General features: G+C 39.6%; 1 protein-coding gene across 3 annotated transcripts in view; it reads right to left on the bottom strand.

The window, feature by feature from the left end:
* The window catches only part of RAPGEF2 (Rap guanine nucleotide exchange factor 2), a 190,520-nt gene that overhangs the window by 57,348 nt on the left and 110,882 nt on the right, over positions 1-22,290 (bottom strand). For all 3 annotated transcript variants that reach the window (XM_081959660.1, XM_081959662.1, XM_081959661.1), the window contains exon 7: positions 3,085-3,216. In XM_081959660.1, the coding sequence (XP_081815786.1) occupies positions 3,085-3,216 (132 nt within the window). The remainder of the gene's footprint in view (positions 1-3,084; positions 3,217-22,290) is intronic.

The following is a 22,290-nucleotide window of genomic DNA, read 5'->3' as shown; positions in this document are numbered from 1 at the left end:
TTCTCTACATTGAATTTCATTTTGTTACATAGGGCCCAGTGTTCAAATCTATCAAGATCCATCTGGATCTTGAGCCTAACATCTAGGGCAGTGTTAGTGTACCTATTCAGTACTGAGTGCCAAAACAGGAGCGCACACGGGGAAGCACCGGAAACTGGAAGAGCAGTTCCCTGCGCTGGAAAACTGAGCTTCCAGTTTCTGGCGTGCGCATATGGGCACGAAGACCAGCTGGCTGGTGTGAGCAAACCTGGAAGAGCAATGGGTGACAGCAGGCGTGCCTGGAATGATGGCTCTGTGTGCCACTTCCGGCATACATGGGTTTGCCATCACGGATCTCGGGTGCTGGTTATTCATGCCAGCTTAGTATCATCTGCAAATTTGGTTAATTCCCCTTCTATTCCCTCATCTAAGTTGTTTATGAAGATATTGAAAAGTACTGGCCTAAGACAGAACCTTGTGGTACCACACTGCTTATTTCCGTCTATATAGACGTAGTACCATTAAAGACTACTTGTTGAGTATTGTTTGTCAGCCAGTTACAAATCCATCTGGTGGTGAATACTATCGATCCCACTTTTTTCTAGCTTACCAAGAAGTAGGTTGTGGTCTACTTTGTCAAATGCATTGCTGACGTCTAAGTATATTATGTCTACAGTATTTCACTGGTCTACTAATTTCGTCATTATGTTGAAGAATGAAATAAGACTGGTTTGGCATGATCTACTTTTAACAAACTCATGCTGACTCTTAGTTATTGCTTTACTCATTTCTAGATGTTGGCAGATCTGTTTTTTATTATCTTTTCCAGTATCTTCCTGGGTATTGATGTTAGGCTGGATTGGTCTGTAGTTTCCTGGGTCTGTTTGCGCCCCCCCCCCCTTTTTTTTTTTTTTGAAGATGTGAACCACATCAGCTCTTTTCCAGTCCTCTGGTAGTTCCCCGGTCCTCCGGAATTTTTCTGTCAGGTCCTGGTGATTTGTATTCATCAAGATCAGACAGGTGTTCTCTTACCATTTTTTTTCTTATTTTAAATAATAATAATAATAATAATAATAATAATAATAATAATAATAATAATAATAACAATAATAATAATAATAATTTAATTTGTTAGCCGCTCCCTCTCCACAAGGGACTCGGGGCAGCGTACAATAAAAAACATACATAAATACATATAAACATACACATACACACATACATATACATACACGGAGGAGGTAGCAATTACATACATCACGATAATAATAATAAAATTAACCATTAAAAATACCCCATAGTAAAATTACAAATTTAAAAAGGTGGGTCTTGAGCTTTACACGGAAGGAGCAGAGATCGGAAGTAATCCTGATGTCAAGGGGGAGGTCATTCCACAGGGCTGGGCCCATCACAGAGAAGGCCCTGCTCCTGGGTGTCGCCCCCCGACACTGTTTAGCGGACGGCACCCGGAGAAGTCCCTCTCTGTGTGAGCGGATTGGTCGTAGGGATGTATGGGGCAGGATGCGATCTCCTTTACTGAAGTCATCTAAGGAATGGCCAAATTAACATTTATATCTAGTCTGTGTCTTACAGTTATGCTTTGGTAGGTCAGGAAAATGTCTAGCTGGTTTGAGCATATACTAAATATAATAATAAAAGCAAGCAGTGGTTCATCAAGTTTACAGTAGCTAGTGCAGTGAATATTTAGAATGCAAAGAACATTGATTCTGAGATTTTCTAATATATGCTTGCTGATTAAATAGGGGGGAAAAGAGTTGGAGGCCATTACCGTTAGATGGATTCACAGCTATTTAAACAACTAAATCCACAAGGAGTCATTACTGGCAGTGGTTCAATCTTGAGGGAGATTTTGATGAAAAGATAGAGGGTGTTTATCAAATCTGAAACCATACAAGTGGAAGGGATAGGTAATACTGAAGATGACCAAAATAGTTCTGCATGCTCAAACCCTAAATTTAAAACTTCATCATTATCATCATGAATATAAGGTATGGGAAAACTGATAAGCTATCAGCAGCTGTAAAGATATAGATGTTTGAATCAATTGTTAGTTGAATGTAAGTTAGTAACATAAAATTCTGGTTTATAACTAAACCAATGCTTAAATTGGGTGAATAAAAAAAATAGTAAACATAAAGTAGATTTTTGTTCTCTTCAATTAACGAATTAGGTTGCACGTTAAGAACTTTGTTTAGTTTTTAACATCACATTTAAGTGAAACTTGACTAATCTGACTCCCACATCCCCCAAAAATTAACAAGAATGACAACAAAATAAAAACTAAGTCCTATGAAAAATAGTTAAAAGAACTGGATAGCTGCAAGCAGAATGAAGAGTTTCCCCTTGATATAGCACGACATTAAAATTTCAGAGAAGGAGTTATCAACTGACTTGTATGAGAACTTCCTAACAGCATGAGACATTTCACATGAAAGATTGCTTAAAGATAAAATGAAGTCTCCTTTACTGAAGTCATCTAAGGAATGGCCAAATATCAGAGTCTAAAACTGTATGTTGTATTGTGGAAACTGAATTGCCTGGAAGTTGGAATACATGATGTATAGACTCTAATCACAGGATATTCTTAAATGGGTTGGGAGATATGTATTTGCATATACCCTAATCTTTCCTAATAGCAATGAGATAGAAAGAGCTAGTTAGCTTCAGACAATATTTATACTCGCTGATAAAAAGAATAAATGTTGAGTGGTTCTACAAAACTGGGGAATTTCTAGAAATTATCTCTAAGTTTTATTTAGCCACAATATGCTTGCTGATAATTGTAACCAGATATGAATCAAACTTTCAACTTCAAAATTCCAACACATGTTCATATAACTTGAAAATTAATGGATAGATACATTTCTGTAAGAAGATACGCTCTAATCCTTGATGCTGCTGAATTATATCTTTCAATAATTTTCAGTACCAGTTGCTACTACCTGGATAGTCAGTAATTGTTTGTCATCAACATAATACACGGTTGATTTCACAATTCTGCTTAGATTTGCAAAGTAATACAACAAGGACATTTAATGTAAAGATTGTAACTCTTTAGATTGGGAATGAGAAACAGTTGTAGCATACCTGATAGATATCAGATAAACTGCTACTGCCAGAGTCACTAGTGATGCTACATCCTGAATGACTAGATGAAACGTGGGTCACCTGTGGGTGCAGACTGTCAGTGAGGTGCAGTTTTGTAAAATCTGCAGGTAGCTGTGGACAGAAGAGAAACATATCTTTAGGTTTTGTATAATGGCAAAGATTTCATAAAATGTTTAAAACTTCACAATAATGTTTTTACTAAGATATGAACAAATTATTATGTATATTCATGGTTTAAGAATATGGGAAGAAATATTAAAATGCAATACTTCATATTCATAGATGAAAATCTTGAATGCTTAAACAGCAACAACCTTTATTGTTTTTCAAACAAAGGAATATGCATATCTAAAACAGACATTTCAATAAGCCCTATTTAGCAGTAATTTCTACTGAAATCATTACGAGTTTTAGAATTGATAGGAGTATTATGAGTGCAGTTAAGATTGCAGGTACTGATTTATATGAGTGGAGCCCCTGTTAATTTTTAAATATAAATGATTTGTACAAAACTAGAAACAATATTTCAGTTACAGGAATAAGTATCCATCCTTTCTGATGCCTACAGAAAGTCATTATAAGTACCGTAACCTTCAGTTTATCAGGGAAAAGCTATGTGTTATATATTAATTACAGTCAAATTTATATTCAGTCAATTTACATTGTTTAACAACAACATCATTATACAAAAGATATATTGATACAATTTATCAAAATTTATTTAAAAAATCAATAAAACAGATTTTTTCTACTAGGTGAGATATATTAGCGGGAAAGTTTTGTTGTTTGTTACATCTACATTCTGCTAAACTAAAGTATTTTAAATTGATGACTTACTGTACTAATATTTTAGACTTAGCAATGCTTTTTCATGTGTTGCTCACATATTAGTATAATTTTAAAAAATTGTTGTTAAAAAAAAGAGTACACGATTTACAAATTCTCCAACCTTTATTTTGGAAAAAGCATGTAAAAACTGGTATAACATGCAATATTTTCTTTAAGCTCTAATGGCACAAATGAATCTTATGCATTCAATAACGATAATAAATTTTTCAAAAGTTTTATATCTGAAAATTTATTTGTACCAAGTATGTGCAAATTTATTGAGAATTCTGATGTACATTTTTTTCTAATTTCTGGGAACCTTAGCTACCGTATTTTTCGGAGGATAACACACAGCTTTTTCCCTCAAAAAAAAAGGCTAAAAATCTGTGTGCATCCTATACACTGAATACAGCATTTTTTGCCTCCCGAAACTCCGCCCCTTCACCAAAATGGCCGTGCATAGCCTTTAGGAAGCTTTCAGAGTGCTCCTGGGGGCTGGGGAGGGCAGAAATTAGCAAAAAACAGCCGTTTTTTTGCTCATGTGGGGGGGGCAGCCCCCAGAAACACTCTACAAGCCTCCTAAAGGCTATGCATGCCTTTAAAAAAACAGGGCCGTTTTTGCAAAAAATGGGCCGTTTTTGGGAGGTCTGCAGAGTGCAAAAAACCTTTTTTTAAAATTTGCCTCTTCAAAATCTTGGTGCATCTTATACTCAAACGTATCTTATACTTATATGGTACTTAGACTTTCCAGAAGTACCAGCAACTCTGACCCACTCTTTGACACACAATAAAGTATTTGGTGCCTCCTCTCAATTTGCTTCTCTGACCATTTTTTGTTTGGGAACTGAGCCAAGCATGGAATAAATGACTGGACCACAAATATTGAACAACAGTATACAGAATGAGACATCGCTCAGCTCAACTGAAATGTTCCCAAATTGAAGTCTTCAAACAGCTGAAGGACATTTTCAAACAAGAACACAGATATTTCCTAGCTGAACCTAAAGAAATTCAGCTACTATTAATAGTAGTACTGATTCCCTTGTACTTTCCATCTTTGGTCTGCATTTACTCAAATAAGGAAATTTACAGTATTATAGTCATTCAATGCATGTTTAAACACATTCTACTCCTCTTCTATCCTCACATACAGCTGTGTGAAAAAGTCCTGCACGCTTTACGGTTTACATTTTTTGGTTAGGCCATTTATTTTATGATATTTTATGCTAACTGCTATGCAAATATTGTTATATTTAAATAAATACTGGTGGTTTTTAAGTGAAAAGCATAAACTTTTTGCAATTTGGTGCTGTTTGGATGGGGATTGTGAATTTTCTTGCATGCTTACAGTGCATGCTTACAATGACTATGAAAACAGATTAATTGATGCATACCCAGTGGCATACGTGTTGCAATTACTAAGCAACTACCAATGCTAGTCTTTTGCTAACATTTTTATTGTTTTTGGCCCTGAAAAGGACCGTTTAGATAAACAAACATGGTTACTAATATGAAATTGGCCAGCCTTTATTGCTTATCATCAGGCGGCATCGCTTCGGCATAGACTGTTTTGCACATAATCTTTGGTGACAATGTGGTGCCAGGCTGCAATAATGGATTAAATCAGCTCCTGCTTGGTCCTCGGATGCTTCTTGCTTATTTTGTAACCAATTTTGGCTCACACGTTCTCAATTGGGTTCAAATCCAGGCTCTGAGCTGGCCAATCCAGGAGCCAAACACAATTGTATCTTCAGCCACTGCTGGATGACTTGACTCGATGACAAGGAGTGTTGTTATCCTGGAAGTAAAAGTTCTTCCTACAAGTTGCTGAGCTGAAGGAAGCATGGTCTTTTCCAGGATTTCAACAAACTGCTTGGAATTCATGATTCCCTGCGTGATTTGTATCCAACCAATACCAGAAGCAGTGATACAGTCCCAGATCATCACGTGCAATTGATGCTTCACAGATTCAGGCAGTACGGCCTAAATTCTTCAGCTGGAAATCTTCTGACATACTTATTGCACTGATTCACAATCAAATAGAAATTGCTCTCATCAGTGAAGATGACCTCGGCCCACTGTTTGTTGGTCTACTTGGCATACATTTTGGCCCACGCATGTTGACGAGAGCGGTGAGAGTCTGTAAGCGAAGGTTTACTTTGAGCTGTGCAGCCTTTGAGCCCTCTGACAAGCAGTCTGTGACACACTGTGCTTGTGCACACTTTTACATCACATGTTTCACCCCAAATTCTTGTAATCTGAGGTGAGGTGAGCTTCCTGTCAGCCGTCGAAATGCATTGCAGAGCCCGATCTTGCCGTTTTACATCCCCTAAATGCTCTATCTGAAGCCTTCTCTGTGTCTGTGCAGAGTTCCCAAGGAAAGGATGGTGTGTGAGTGTGTGACAGAAAGATCCTAACCCCCCCCCCCCCCCAAGGCAGCCACATCCCTCCACTAACCTGCTTTCCTGCTCCATTCTCCATTGCCACGTGCAGGGCAAGAAAAGTAGTTCCAACTACTTCCAACTTCGTGAGATTTTTAATTTATTTTTTGCGAGAACTTGGGAGGTATTTTCTGGCATTTTTTTTCCATAGGAACACAGTCTACTCTTCTTTTCCTGCAGATGGAGCGGAGAATGGAGCTGGAAAGCAAGCTAGCGAAGGGATGCGGCTGCCTTGGAGAGGGAGTGTGTGTGTGTGTGTGTGTTTGCGTGTTTTCGTTCATTCTGCCAGGAAGAGCCCCTCCGTGAGGCCAGAACAGCACAGTCAGCTGTTCTGCGGCCAGCAAGCAGGGCAGGCGAAGGCCAGGATACAAGGAGAACTTGGGTCATTGTGGCTGCAGGCAAGCAGGTGGTAGGACAGAGAGGGTGGGGCTGGTGGGCTTGCTGCTTCCTGCACCTGAAAAATAATAAGACCTCCCCAAAAATAAAGCCAACCCCTTATTTGGAGGGTCAAAAGAAAATAAGACCCTGTCTTATTTTCGGGGAAACACAGTAATAAACCATCCACTGGACAATGAACCTGCACTTTCACAAGCACTTGATGGAAGGCCCAAACTGCTCATTCTAAATCAAATTCTCACAAGCAACAATAAACAACAGGACAATGAAATTAACATGGGAACCAGACCCTAGAACCTTAATATGGGAACCAGATCTTACAAGACATCTAATTGTCTAAGAAAGTCTACTTTGCCATCATACCTACAACAACATCATTACAGGTTCCAATAAGAGTATGCACAAGATTAAAGTGCCTTCACGGTCTCCCTCTATTGTGATATATGCCATTATCTACAATATAAATATATAATCAATATAAATGTATAACGGAGACCAGCTTTGTGCAGAAGGATTAATGTACAGATTGACATTAGAACTCAAAACAATGAAAATGTAACATCAGAGCATTTCAAGAACAATTTATGGCAGAACTCAAGCCATCTTGAAAAAGCAAGTTTAACACACCACTGAACTCACATATGTGGAAAGGTTATAGGCAATCTCAAAAAGGCTCGACAATGTGTTCTAATACCTTACAATTGTTAAATCTGTCCTATGTGTACCTGTATCAGCATAACCAATCTCCATTGCCCTCCTTTCCTTCCATCTCTGCCCCAAATTAAATCCTACATCAATCTAGGCACTCCATATATCTAATGGAAATGAGCTACAGTTAAAAAAAAAACCTTGTGCCTTTTGACAGAATCTGTAAAGATAGTCCTCATTTAGCAATCACAATTGGGGACTGGCAGCTCTGTTCTTAAACAAATTGGTCACTAAGTGAACCTGACCCATTGAGATAACATTTTAGTTGTCTGATTCAGTAAAGGGTAAGAGTCAATACACCTGATTACAGAACAATGACCTAATTTTATTTATAGAGATGGAAAAGAGACATACCCAACATAGGATAAAATCCAATTAAAGTATTTTACATTGGAATGCTACTTTAAATAAATGGTTAATTTTCATATAATTTATATTAATCGAATGGCCTCCAGAAATGTATATTGAGAAAACAAGTCCCAAAATCACCAATAAATATGATCCTTTAACAATTCTCCAGGGAGAGGAGGAGGGGGAGGGGGAGGAGTTATTTCATACAATTGCATATACTGCTTTATAATTTTAATCACTAGTTACAGAAATAAAGATAATTTCTGACCCCTACGATCAATCAATACATTGATTTTTTTGCCGAACTTGTATCTCCTGTCAAGTGACTCTGGATAATGAACATTTTAAAAATAAATTAAAAACAATTCCTCCCAATATAAATATAAAAAATAAAATACTTTCAGTTAAGGAAAATACCACAATCAACAGTCACTGTTAGCCAGGAGACAGGACCCTTCCCACACTTAACCAGAACTTTAGGGGCCTACAAAATGTTAGCAGGGTAAGGCCTATTCTACTCTCGGAATAGAGAATGTTCCACAGTGCTATGGTAGAAAGAGACCTCCTGGGCTCTACCAACCAGCAATCCTTGGCTAAAGTGCTTCAACCACAGCCCATAACAAATATCATATCACGTCATAACAGCATAAAATAATATAGCACAACATAATATAATTTCTAATGGGTAATAGCCAACCATTAAAACTAAAACAATATAGTAAGCACAATGTTAATATAAATAATTTCCTAAACTTGTAATAATTGTTATTAAATAATTTTAATAAAAGATAATAGCCAGATAACTAGTTTTAGTCCATTGCAATAATCTTCAAAAGCATAAAATATAAATCATAAAAATAATTTAGTTTCCAAATAGATTACTTACTGGAAATATTTGTATGTCACCCATTTGAATGATTCTAGACTGTTTACAATATCCACACATTTTAAAAATTCATGCATTAATTCAGTATTAAAACCTTAAAACAAAATCTGTTCCTGTCCTCAATAAAATCTCCCTTATTGAATCTCCTATAGAAAAGGATTGCTTTTTAATCAGCTTCATAAATGACAAAATAGCAAGTGCTGACCCAACTATTCTAAACTGAAGGAGCTGCCTCCAAGAGTCCAATAATTCAAATCACTATGTCCTGGTAGACTGTAAAGTGGGCAGATTCTACCTGGAGGGGATAATGCCACATATTCGAAAGTCCAAGACATATATGGCACTAGCACCTTGAATTTATTTATTTTGTTACTCTGTTGCTGATTCCTAAATAATCTGATTGGCTAATAATCAGAAACATAATCAACCCATGTGCCCCCCCAAAAAATAAACTCACCCATAAGTTATTTTTGTAATATCAAAAATAAGGGCAGGGGGGAGGAAGGAAGGAAGGAAGGAGGTTGTATGTTAAACTCATTGTTTTCAATTACATCAATCTGTCCTCTTGTGCATGACGGAATAACCAGATCTTAACTGAAGCCCACAATTAAAGAAGAAGACTGGATCTCAATGGTGAGGAAATTCTAGCTTGGGGCCTATCATAATATAAGGAGGAAGATCTAGTGACAGAAAGCTGTATAATGCCAACCATAAACAATCTGTAATCCATTTCCTTTATGTGTCAAAAATACTTTATGCATGAGAAATACTTGAGGTGTTTAAGTTGCAATGGAAGAAGGAGGGGAGAGACAGCAGACTAAACTGCACATACATTATATTAAATCCTGCCCCCCCCCTATTAATTTATGACAGAGTTAGCGGCCACAGAGGTGGTATCAAAAATTACAAAATTCCCAGAATATTATCAGATTGGTTTTGTTGACTTAAGGGAGAAATGTTGAAATTTAGAGAAAATCAGAAGTTAATAAAATCCACAAGCTCCAATATTTTTATTCTCCCAACATCAGCCAAGGATCGTTTCCATTTTCTCTGCTTCATACAAACAAAAATAGGAAGAAAAGTAGCACAGCTCTCAGCTCCAGTGATCTGAACAGGCAGAGGCTCTAAGATGTCTGCTGCAGCTCAGCCAGGCCACAGATAATAACTTGTTTTCTAGCAATTGTACATTTTCTAACCATCTGTAAGATGGTGATGAGGATTAGAGTTCACATGACTAGTCTCTCTGCTTACAAATATCTTCAGTGCTACAAGGAGTATGTCTTGATATCTATCTTAACCATACATAAAAGAGGTTCAATGCTCCCACCTTCTGGAATGTTCAGGGAGATACCAAGTGGCTGAAATCTTCCTTAAATAACTGAACCAGATTTCCACTCTCAACTAATTGGCATTTGGAACTCTTATAAACTTTCATAGTTCCTTTTCTCAGTGTGGCATCTGCTAATTTAGTTTATATCCTTTTATAATCCTAAGAAAATAAGATCTTAGAATCAACCAATTAGAACCTGTCTTCAGATCAGAACTGGCTTCAGAAAATAAGACAAGTTGAAAAGCTCCATCTAGATGCCAACTTGACACTTACATTGACAGTTTTTCAAAAGAAAGGAGGACTTCAAAGAGCTTTCAGGGAATAAGTGAGTGGGTGCTCAAAGAAGGAAGAAAAGGGGAAAGAAGGGGAAAAGTGGGGGGAGGCTTGACCAAAGAGAATGGCAGCAGAAATGGCACTCACCTAGACTTCCTGAATAGAAAGTTCACGTATCATGGAATTCTCACTGAAAAATACTTCTATTGTCAAACATTTATACAGAATGGGTCTGAAAAAAATACTCCTCTCAATAAGTTAAAATGTATGAGGAAGACAATTATCAATCAACCTGACCTCAAACTGAGTTTATTAATAGAGATCCATTGAAATTGCTGAAATAGGGTAATCATATGCTATATGATGCTCGTTTCAGTCAACTATCTTCTTTCTAGATTTTGAGATATCTGAATAGTTTTCAAAAATAATTTCATAAAGGATATACCGAAGAATCCCAAATGGGTTGCAATACCACAAGGCATTACTAGAATTTTTATAATTGGGCATAGTAGATAGTCAAATGTCTAGAAAATATTTATATTGGAGGGAACTAAAGTAAATAATATGTAAGTCCATATGTAAGGCAAATTAACTGAGCTACTCTCAGCCTGACAGTGCTACTATACAGATCGCTGGAAGGAGCAAACTCTTGGCTATTCATAACAGAATTTTTTTTTTCACTGCCTTTACTCAAAACCCAGCATCATCTTAATGTTAACAGAATCTGGGGTGCTAAGTACAGTTCTAGTTGGCACGGTAGTTTTCCTCCTATTTGGAGAAGTTATTGCTTTACAATCTATACCTGTAATATACTTTTCATGAACATGAATTTCATCATCTGTAGTACTCAGCCTAACATAAAGCTTGCTATTCAAAACAAAAGCACAGAGGTAAATATGTAGAACCTGTATAAATGACTCAGTGGTTGCTCCTTTTGAAAACAATAAAAGGCAAAAGGTGCAAAAGGATTACTAGTTTATCATACTACTGCAAACTTTTCAACTAAATCCACAGTTTCAGAGCTTGTGCTTTTTAACCTATACTTGTCATTAATTACATCAGTTCTTTAAATAACAATAATGTATTATAATCCCAACAGAATACAAATGAAGATTTTCGGGAAGAAGACACATGAGCTTTAAAGTACAAATAATAATAGCACACTAAACAAAATTCAAAAATCCATAAAAAATAAAATGTAAATAATATTTAACAGTTTATTTTACAACACAATATTCAAAATGAATGAGTGAATGATTTTTTTCTTAGGTCCTTTTGAAACCACATATTCCAAAGTGAATTGCAGAAACACTTCAGCTTCACAAATCATATTAAAATGAGCAGGCATACTGTGATATAAAATATAGTTCTTTTATTTGAAGGCTTGTTCTGAATCTTCACGTTTTTATAAGGAAAGAGCTTTATACACTTAGAGATGGTGTTCCTGTCTGTGCGATTATGAGATGGCAAAGTAGCAACATTTTCTATCTCCCTTTCATTTGTTCTCTACATTCAAGCAAGTGTCCATGTTTGTATCAATTCAGCGTCCCCAAAGCCTGGACTGAAGACTGGTACCATCCATGGCCTGTTAGGAACCAGGCCGCACAAGGTAAGCAAAGCTTCATCTGCACATGTGCAGGATCTAAGTAGCACGCAAAACCATCTTCCCCTAGTTTGTGGAAAAATTGTCTTCCACAAAACCAGTCCCTGGTGCCAAAAAGATTGGGTACTGCTATATTAATGTATAGATAAATATGCATTTGTTTAAATGAAACTATAAAATTCATCAACAAAATATCTTCCTCTAACTCAAAATTACTGACATAAACTAGGATTATATTTTCTTGTCTTTCTTTGTACAAACGTACTGATAAGAAAGCCAAGAGACATTCAGGTTTTAGATGACAAAATAAAATCGATACACATTTTTTTCAGCTTGATATCTATGTACTTTCCCAAATTACAACAACAGTATTTTGTTGTTTTTTAAATCCAAGTACTAAGTTGAGTCTTGTGAATGAGTTGAATTCAATAATATGAGAATAAATTTCATCATTTTCTTTATATAATCCCTAGTGCCTCAACTCATGATATAAATAATTAATAATTCTTATCAATTAATGATGAAAAACCACCTAACAATGGCCAACTCATGTAGAAGATTCTGGAAACTCAACTATCAAGAACCCTACTGAAATGATGCAAAGAGATTAAAACAAGTTTGACTGTTATAAAACAAATACCTTAATAATAAATGAATTTGGCAAACTATAGCGTCATAAATCCATAAAATTCTCAAACCAGTCCAACAAATAATATCTTAACTATAAGAATGGGCACCGAGAAAATCAAATAGAAGACAATATTAACTGATGGAAATAAAAAGGTTGAAATGTAACTTAAATTATTAGTATGTGTGTAGTCTGTTTGTGTATAAGATTTGCATCAACTTCTGCTTTTTAAAGAAACAAATGACCATCAATAGTAGATAATGCCATAAAACAAACAAAGGAAAAGGCAACAGATACAAAATAGAACTCCTCCCTTTCCCCCCCAAAAAACCCAGTTTAGAAAGGAACCTAGCAACTATTCTGTAGATGCTTATATCAATAAAAATGTGATCATGTTTTAAAAGACTGTAAGACTAGCATCGAATCTCTTTCCCATAGAGCTTCCAAATCAGGATACCACTGAGATAAATAATTGGTACATTTTACTTCATAAACAGATGAAGCGATGTTCAGGAGAGCATTCATTCACTCACTCACTCTCTCACACACACAAACACCAGTGGTGGGTTACGACCGATATGCCCCGGTACGGGCATACCGGTGCCTGCCGGGAACACCAGGTACTGTTCCGGTATGGTGCTCCAGAGGGCCCACCCACTCGCCCACCTGCGCTCCTTACCGGTATTTGAGGTTTTCAGGGCTTCCGTGCACGCGCACGGAGCGTACGGCGACGTGAGCGTCACGGAAGCGTAGCAGAGCATCGCAGGTGGTAAGTACGCATGTGTGCGCTGCAACCGTACCAGTTGCAACGGGATCCGGAACCCACCACTGTCACACACACACACACACACACTTCTTCTTCAGGTCTTAAATATTTTACTTGGTACTCTTCAGCTATGATCAGCACTACAAGCAGTCCTCACTTAATGACTGCCTCATTATTCAGTGACTGTTCACAGCTGCAATAGTAATGAAAAAGTAACATTGTGACTAATTCTACATTTATGACTTTCAAAGGTCTGTGAAGCAAGCAAAAGCTGAAGTGAGATCATAACCACAATCACAGTTTCACTTACCGTCTGTTTTGCTTAAGAACCAAGTTGGCAGTTCCAATTGTGGTTGCTAAACAAAGTCCATCTCTATACAACTTTACCTTGTTTTTCACATTACCAGGAAAAGACTCATAGTGTAAAATACTTTACTATATCTGTGCAGAGATAGTGACAGAAAGGCATTTTGTAATACACAGAGAAGCCAATGTAGTATTTGTTTGCAACTCTTTAAACCAGCAATTTTTTTCTAACATGAACCAGCAGGCAGCCATGCAATTCCAGTAAAGATGAAGTTGCATTAAAGAATTGAAGACAATACTTTACTTCTCTGTAATCTGAAGCATTTTTTTTATTCTTTCCACTAAAAGAATATTATGTAATTACGTAATGAGGATCAGGACACTTTTAGCATAATTAAATAAAATATGAAACAAAGCAAAGTAAATTTGCTATAAGGGGGAGAAGTCAATAAAAGAAAGATCACCTTCCAAAATGGATTAAATCAAGGCTGTGAAGAAAAAGCTTGCAAAAAAATCCACTAACTCATCCTTTTGGGAGAGGCAGGTGGGAAGTGACTCAGAATGCTTGTGACTGCTCTAGGCAAATCTCCCCTCCCTCCTGTTCATGTGACATAAAGCAGAGCATATATAGCCATTCTTTGCTTCCTCATCCACATATATACAAAGAAATGGCCAGGGCTGATAAAGAGGTTGGCACAAGTCATGACTGAATCTCCTACTTTGTCGGAACTGAATCTGAAGCACTCCATAACGTTTTCTTCTTTAAAGTGAGTTTCTCTGATGACAAGTAACAATGGAGAAGGCAAGCCTAATCTATGAAAATCTCCTGAAGCCACCTGATTGGTAATCTTCAAACTCATGTTTAGAAATCCTTTTCCCCTCTACTATTCCTGGCTATCCAAAAGTCTAAGTAATGTCTTCTTATTTTAAGATGACAATCAATATATAAGCTCTCCGGTCCTTCCTCCCACATCTTATATTGTTCCAATATAAAACTTGTTTCTATATCACTTAGGCATCCCCTCTTTGAGTCATTTCTTAGCATGAGAAATTAGGGGTTTGGGGCATGCCAATTGGAAAGAGAATGCACATTAGGGTAATGGTTACTATTGCCACATCAGTATGTATGTATGTATGTATGTATGTATGTATGTATGTATGTATGTATGTATGCAATATAAAATATATAGCTATAAAGAAGGGAAGGCAGTACTCTCTTTTGGGAGCTTCAACCTTATTTAAAATGTTACAATCAGCACAGTGATTCAGAAAGGAAAAGCATATATAAAGACTGCTAGAATGTAATGCATTACTAAAGATATTTAAAGAATCTTAATTATAATTCACGAACACAATATCATTTTGCAATTTTAAAATCATTAAGTTTAAAAATACTAACAACCATCTGATACATTCTGGTTTCCGTGTTAGCTTTAAAATTGTTTCAACATCTATTTCTTTTCCCTCTTTCATACATCAAGTATCACTTTTATCCATATGTTATTTAAGATTAGTACACTTCATTGCAAAGAAAAGTTTCTACTACTCCACAGGCCTTATATCACTTCAGCAGGAATGTGGCAACCTTTTAAAGATGTAGGATATTCATAAATGTCATACCTGCACAAAGCATTTTTTAAAAAAAAAATAGTTTATTGAATAATCACAAGCATATATCATAATGCTAATTGCTATATATTTTCACACATTTCAGGGTCCTATAAAGTTTAAATGACAAATAAAGGCCATTATTCAGGCAGCCATGAAATGAATTGGCTCTGCCCAAAGGAATTTTTGACCTCTATTTTTCAAACACCAGTCTCTTACATAGCATGGCAAACTGCTTTGAAACCTCGGGGGAATTTCTGAGACAATTTGATCAATGCTGCGTAAAAGGCTGCCATTCAAGAAAAAAAAGGCAGCTCTGTTGGGCACACCTTTCTGGATTTTGGCCTTAAATCTTTGGCATTCAAGAGTAACACTTACAAATTTTCTCTTCTTTTTATGAATGCGATCTTTACATACAACTAACAGCATCTACCTATGGGATTACTAGATGATATGTATAGTTGACTCATGGGATCAATTAAAAGAACTAGCATTTATTGCTTGTAAATTTTAAATAATTCCATTTTTTAACAAACAAGATTTGCCACACACAGGAGAAGCAGATTTATAATGTGCATACAAGGAATTAGAAAATTATTCTACTTCACTGTGCATTCGGAAGTAATTTTAACTTCAAAAGAAATATGATCAGAAGTTCAACTTAAGTATAGCCCTACATAAAGTTAATATTACAAACTTCTTTATTTAGAATCATGCAACTTAAATATTTTAAACCCAAATAAAAAATTAAATTCAAGCTGGTCCTACTGCAACGATTCACAATTATGTTCACAAAAGTAAAGTGAGCATAATATAGGCAGCTACAATTTAAAATTAAATGTAGAAAAAAAAACCTTAAAAATAAGCAGAATTTGCTATACTTACTGAATATTTCTCCTGCTGGCCCATAACTCCATGGTTAGCTGGGATTGCAAGAGGTTTCATAATGAACAAACATATGCCGAACTTAATTTGCACATGATCTATTAATTTATCATGAATAGCAATCAACCTCTACTGCAATAAATTAAATAACAAAAAAACAGGGGGGGAAGCAAGCCAAGAGCTCAAAGTATCGTTCACAAAATCTCTCACACTGGCAGTACGGAAATATAATCCAAATAGCATTTGCCTCCATTTTTGTAACACTTTATATCTTAAGCATGCACAGAGGTAAAGTGCCTAGCAACACCATACACATCCAGCATTCTTCTACAAGAAGCAGGAGCATTCCCTGAGACCAAAAAGGAGGAAAAAAAGGAGGGGGGGAGCTAAAATGGCTGACTGCACACAAGACTCCCTCAAAAAAGCTTAAAACCATATAGTATTAGTCAGGATGCAGCAACCAGCTTCCTGTACACAGCCAAGATTGTTATTTCTCCTGCTTAGTTTGCAATCACGGTGACCGAGAGCTCCTCAGCCCCATTTTTTTTTTAAAAAATAAAAAAATAAATAGGGCATAGCATCTGAATAGGGACCTCCTCCATGGCTGCTAATGATGCTGACAGGATGACCAGTGATCTCTGTTCCCGTCAACTAGCCAAGTTTGCACAATTAATCTAAGCAGCATAACACTGACAGACATTTAATTTAATAATGTCTGTCCCTCACATTCAAGGAAATCATGCCTAACACCAGGAACGTCACTAAGCAAAAAAAAAAAGGGGGGGGGAGGACCAAAGGCACATACACAGAGAAAAACAAACCTAGAGAATCATGAGTCTCAATGTAATACGCCAATATAATTACGTTATTGTGCTTACTTTGGAAGACCATGGCTGCAGGCAGTTGGCATAGCAACGCACAAGGAAAGCCATTTCCTTGGTAGAAAGAACGCTTCCTTTTCTAAATAAAAAATTCCTCTTAGGATACAAACGACATTGCTGCTTCCTGCAGAAAGCAAAGACACTGTAGTCTGTCTCTTAACCTGCACACAGGCATACTCAATGCAGTTCTAATGATGTAAGTCGATCTCTCACTGCCTCCCTCCCTTTCCACCCCCCCCCCCATACATCGAAAAATTCAACTCAAATGGAAAGACAGATTCCTTGCCGTTCGCTCCCTCAGCTGCTTAACTATTTCACTCATTAAAGTACAGATGGACAATTCAAATAGAGTAACAAGCGCTTGCCTGTATTATATCGGCTTCTGTAGGTCAAGCAAATCCCACAGGGAAATAAATCCATTGACTGCTGGCTCCAGTGCCTTACCAAGGCAGGGTAGGAATAAGGAGATTTTCTTACTTAACTGTCACCAAACTAAATATAAACGTTCACCAAGGTGAATATAATGCCTAGCATTGGTTGATACCTCCTCATTCCATACTTCGTCCAAAAATAATATTGCACCAAAGCTGTAAATATCTAATCATTAATGGAGCACTTCACAAGATTTCAAATTCACAGGTACAGGTACCATTCATTTAGTGACTGTTCAAAGTCACAAAAGCACTGAAAAAAGATGATTTATGACTATTTTTCACACTTAACCATTGTTGCAGCATCCCCGTGGTCATGTCATTGAAATCTGAACACTTAGCAACTGGCATGTATTTATGACTGTTGCAGTGTCCTGAAGTATGGGTCCTTTTGCTACCTTCTGACAAGCAAAGTCAATAAGGAAGCCAGGTTAACTTAACAAGCATGTTAATAACTAATAACTGCAGTGATTCACTTAACAACTATGAAAGGAAGGTCATAAAATGGGGCTAAATTAACTTAGCTATCTTGCTTAGCAACAGAAATGTTGGGCTCAAGTGTGGTCTTGTTGAGAATTACTGTATAGAACGCTTTAGATCAGGGGTGTCCAAACTTGGGAACTTTAAGACTTGTGGACTTCAACTCCCAGAAGTTTGGACACCCTGCTTTAGATAATAGTGAATCTTAGTCATGGATATAAATTCCTCAGATGAAAATTTGCTATGACAATGACAGCTACCCTTTGTCATAGATTGAAGAAGTTCCCATTTAAAGTATTCATAGATCACACAACACTATAATAGGAAGCAACACTTTCAATTTATTTTACTCAATTTAATCTCTTAATTATTTTATTTTAAAAATATGTCATTACCATACCATTGTGGTTTAGGAAATTTGGTTAAATCTCTCTGGATTATCTTTACCTTTCAATAAAGAAGTATACAGCGCTACTGCTTGCTTTTGTAGGGACTGTTTCTTTCATAGATCTCAAAAAATGAGATCAGGGCTATGGGAAGAGATTCTTTCCCATTTCAAAACTTTATATTTTGTTTATTCTCTGAGCCAGTTAAGAAAGAGTTATTAGTTTTTTCTCTATTCTCCACAGAAATATTTGGGACAGTGCCCAAATATTAGCCCCTGTATTCCTATCTTCTAAGACCTCATCAGACTTACAGGAAGACAAGAACAGATACACTATTCTCTGGAAAAATGAGCAAATTTATTCTCAAGGAAAGGAGGATCTCCTGAAGACAATAACCTGTTTACTGCCCCAAGAACTAAAAAGGAATGATAAAAGTTTTATCTTTTTAAAATTGAGATGCAAGAAAAATAACGCTTTCTTGATTTCTGACCCATACTATCACATATCTAGGCCTGATTAACCATATCCTAGAAATGACTGGACCCATTAAATGCTTTACAATAGCAAAAATACTCCCAAAAAAGGAGAAAAAAATTGCCCAATCACTGAAAGACATTTTAATAAACGCAATTTGCTGCATCGCCATCCACCATTTACTTCTAACCAGCCTACCACCACCACTCCCCCGCATCTAAGACTGGACTATTCTTTTTACGCTGCAACCTTGCTTTTCAAATTATACTGGACTATGACATCTTCAGCACAGTCCCTAGGCCCTGACGAACTTTTTTAACATTCTATGTATTTAAGGTCAGACCTGATCCTACTGCGGGAGTCCCCCCTCTCGCAGGTGTGGCCCTCCGCCCTTTCGAGGGCCCACCTTGATGACGGATTTATTAATCTTGAGAGGTGGAGGAAGCGGAGACTTAGGGGTTTTTTAGTAAATTGTTTTTTAAAAATTTGTAGGGGGGGGTTTAGGGGTTGTGGGGCGGGAGGGGCAGGTCAGGAGCGATGAGAGAGCCGGGTCTTCAGGTGTGGTCGCGAGCAGAAGGAGCGGAAGGGAGGAGGAGGGGGAGGATATCGTTCCTATACAGGGCTCTTTAATTCCAACGGTCGCAGGGAGGGGCAGATACGAGGACAGATTAAGAACTTACAGTCGGTTGGGAGACCGTGGTTGCTGGTTACACCCGGTCGCTTGTACCAACCCCCGCGTTCTAGGTGGTCAGGAGTTACAGACCCAGGGCCTGAGGCTGTTGCTATGCAATGCGAGGTCCGTCGTTAACAAGGCCCCCCTCATTTACGATCTAATTTTAGAGGGGGAGCCGGACCTCGCGGGAATAACGGAGACCTGGTTGGGCCACGAGGGAGGTCTTCCCCTCGTGGAAATGTGCCCACCAGACTACCGAGCATTTCACCAGCCCCGGGCCCAGGGAAGGGGCGGTGGGGTAGCAGCGATTATTCAGGAGGACTTAGAGCCAAGAGAGTCCACTGTGCCGCAGACGTCCGGATGTGAATCCCTTGTTGTGAAATGGGGCCCTGGGAGACAGTTGGGCCTGCTGATAGTATACCTGGCTCCTCGCTATACATCAGCGGCCCTGCCTGAACTCCTCGAGCTGATCGCATCGGTGGCGGTTGAGACCCCCAAACTTCTAGTGATGGGGGATTTTAACCTGCCATCGGTGGGAGAAGCATCCGAGGAGGTTCGGGAGTTCATGGCTTCCATGACAGCCATGGACCTGACTCAATTGATTCAGGGCCCGACACACGAGGGAGGACACACCCTGGACCTTGTTTTTGTCTCTGGCCAGTGGTTGAGTGATCTGGGAGGAGGGGACTTAACCATCACTCCCCTGTCATGGTCAGATCACTCACTCCTTCGACTTGACTTCCCTGGTGCTACCTCCCGCTGCGGGGAGGCGGAACCGGAAAGCACTAGATGGTTCTGCCCCAGGCGCCTGATGGAACCAGATAGGTTCCAGACGGAACTTGGGCCACCTCCTGTAACCCTGACCCGCCCCCAGGTAGAGGACCTGGTGGTCGCATGGAATAATGCGACTACCGGGGCCTTGAACCGGGTGGCGCCTTTGCGGCCTTTCCGGTGGCAACGATCCACCCTGGCCCCTTGGTTTACCGAGGAGCTAAAGGTGATGAAATGCCGCAAGAGACGCCTAGAGAGTCGTTGGAGATCCTCCCGTTCCGAATTTGACCGAACACAGGCACGAGCCCATTTAAGGACGTACCTTGTGGCATTGAGAGTGGCCAAACGTCAATATTGTGCCACTCTCATTGCATCCGCAGAGAACCGCCCTGCCGCCCTGTTCCGGGTGTCCCGCTCCCTCCTGTTTCAGAGGCCGCAGGAGGGCCCTCTACAGGGCAGGGCAGAGGAATTTGGGAAATATCTGCAGGATAAAATCGCTCAAATCCGGAAGGATTGGGTCCCTGTCAGTGGTCCAGTGGAGACGTCCATGGCGAGTCTTGAGGAATCGACCTGGGAGGAGTTTGACTTGGTTGCCATCGAGGATTTGGACAGAATGCGTGGACGACTGCGACCCACCACATGTTTATTGGACCCGTGCCCCTCCTGGCTTGTACTGGCATCCTGGGAGGTTACACGAGACTGGCTCCTGGGCCTAGTGAACGCTTCGTTGAGTGAGGGGTCTCTCCCCGCCGCCTTGAAAGAGGCGGTGGTGAGACCCTTGCTCAAGAAGCCTTCCCTGGACCCTATGGAGCTGGCCAATTATCGTCCTGTCTCCAACCTTCCCTTTTTGGCGAAGGTCGTAGAGAGTGTGGTGGCTTACCAGTTTCCACAACATCTGGAGGAAAATGATTATCTAGACCCGCGCCAGTCCGGCTTCCGCCCCGGGCACAGCACGGAGACGGCCTTGGTCGCGTTGGTGGATGATCTCTGGAGGGCCAGAGATAGGGGTTGTTCCTCTATCCTGGTCCTATTAGACCTTTCGGCGGCTTTTGATACCATCGACCATGGTATCCTGTTCCGCCGGCTGGAGGGGTTGGGGGTCCGGGGCACCGTTTTGCGGTGGTTCGGCTCCTACCTTTCCGGCCGGACGCAACGTGTGTTGGCAGGGGAAGAGAGGTCGGCCCTAAGCCCCCTTACTTGTGGGGTACCACAGGGGTCGGTCCTCTCGCCACTCCTGTTCAACACATATATGAAGCCGCTGGGTGAGATCATCCGTGGTTTCGGGGTGGGATACCATCTGTACGCTGATGATACTCAGCTGTACATTTCCACCCCGAACCACCCCAACGAGGCCGTCAAAGTGATGTCCCGGTGTGTGGAAGCCGTACGGGTCTGGATGGATGACAACCGACTCAAACTCAACCCCTCCAAGACGGAGTGGCTGTGGGTACCGGCCCCCCGGTTCAGCCAATTAATTCCATCTTTGGCCATCGGGGGCATTCAACTTGCCCCTGTGGAGCGGGCGCGCAATTTGGGCGTCCTCCTGGATGCCCGGCTGTCCATGGATGACCATGTGACAGCCGTGGCAAGGGGGGCGTTCCACCAGGTTCGCCTGGTGCGCCAATTGCGCCCCCTACTGGACCGGGACGCCTTACACACAGTCACTCATGCGCTGGTGACGTCTCGCCTGGACTACTGTAACGCTCTCTACATGGGGCTTCCCTTGAAATGCACTCGGAGGCTACAGTTGGTCCAGAACGCAGCCGCGCGGGTAATTATGGGGAGTACTAGGTACTCCCATGTGACACCTTTCCTGCGCGAGCTGCACTGGCTTCCTGTGGTCTATCGGGTGCGTTTCAAGGTTTTGATAACGATCTTTAAAGCGCTCCATGGCTCAGGACCTAGTTACCTGCGGGATCGTATCCTGCCCCATACATCCCTGCGACCAATTCGCTCGCACAGAGAGGGACTCCTCCAGGTGCCGTCCACCAGACAGTGCCGAGGGGCGGCGCCTAGGAGTAGAGCCTTCTCTGTGGCGGGCCCAGCCCTGTGGAATGACCTCCCTCCGGATATTAGGATT

This window comes from Natrix helvetica, assembly GCF_964273705.1.
Source record: "Natrix helvetica genome assembly, chromosome: 7".
NCBI classification, from domain to species: Eukaryota; Metazoa; Chordata; class Lepidosauria; order Squamata; family Natricidae; genus Natrix; species Natrix helvetica.
The sequence above is the reverse complement of the archived record's forward strand: the minus strand, read 5'-3'. Positions and strand labels throughout refer to the sequence as shown.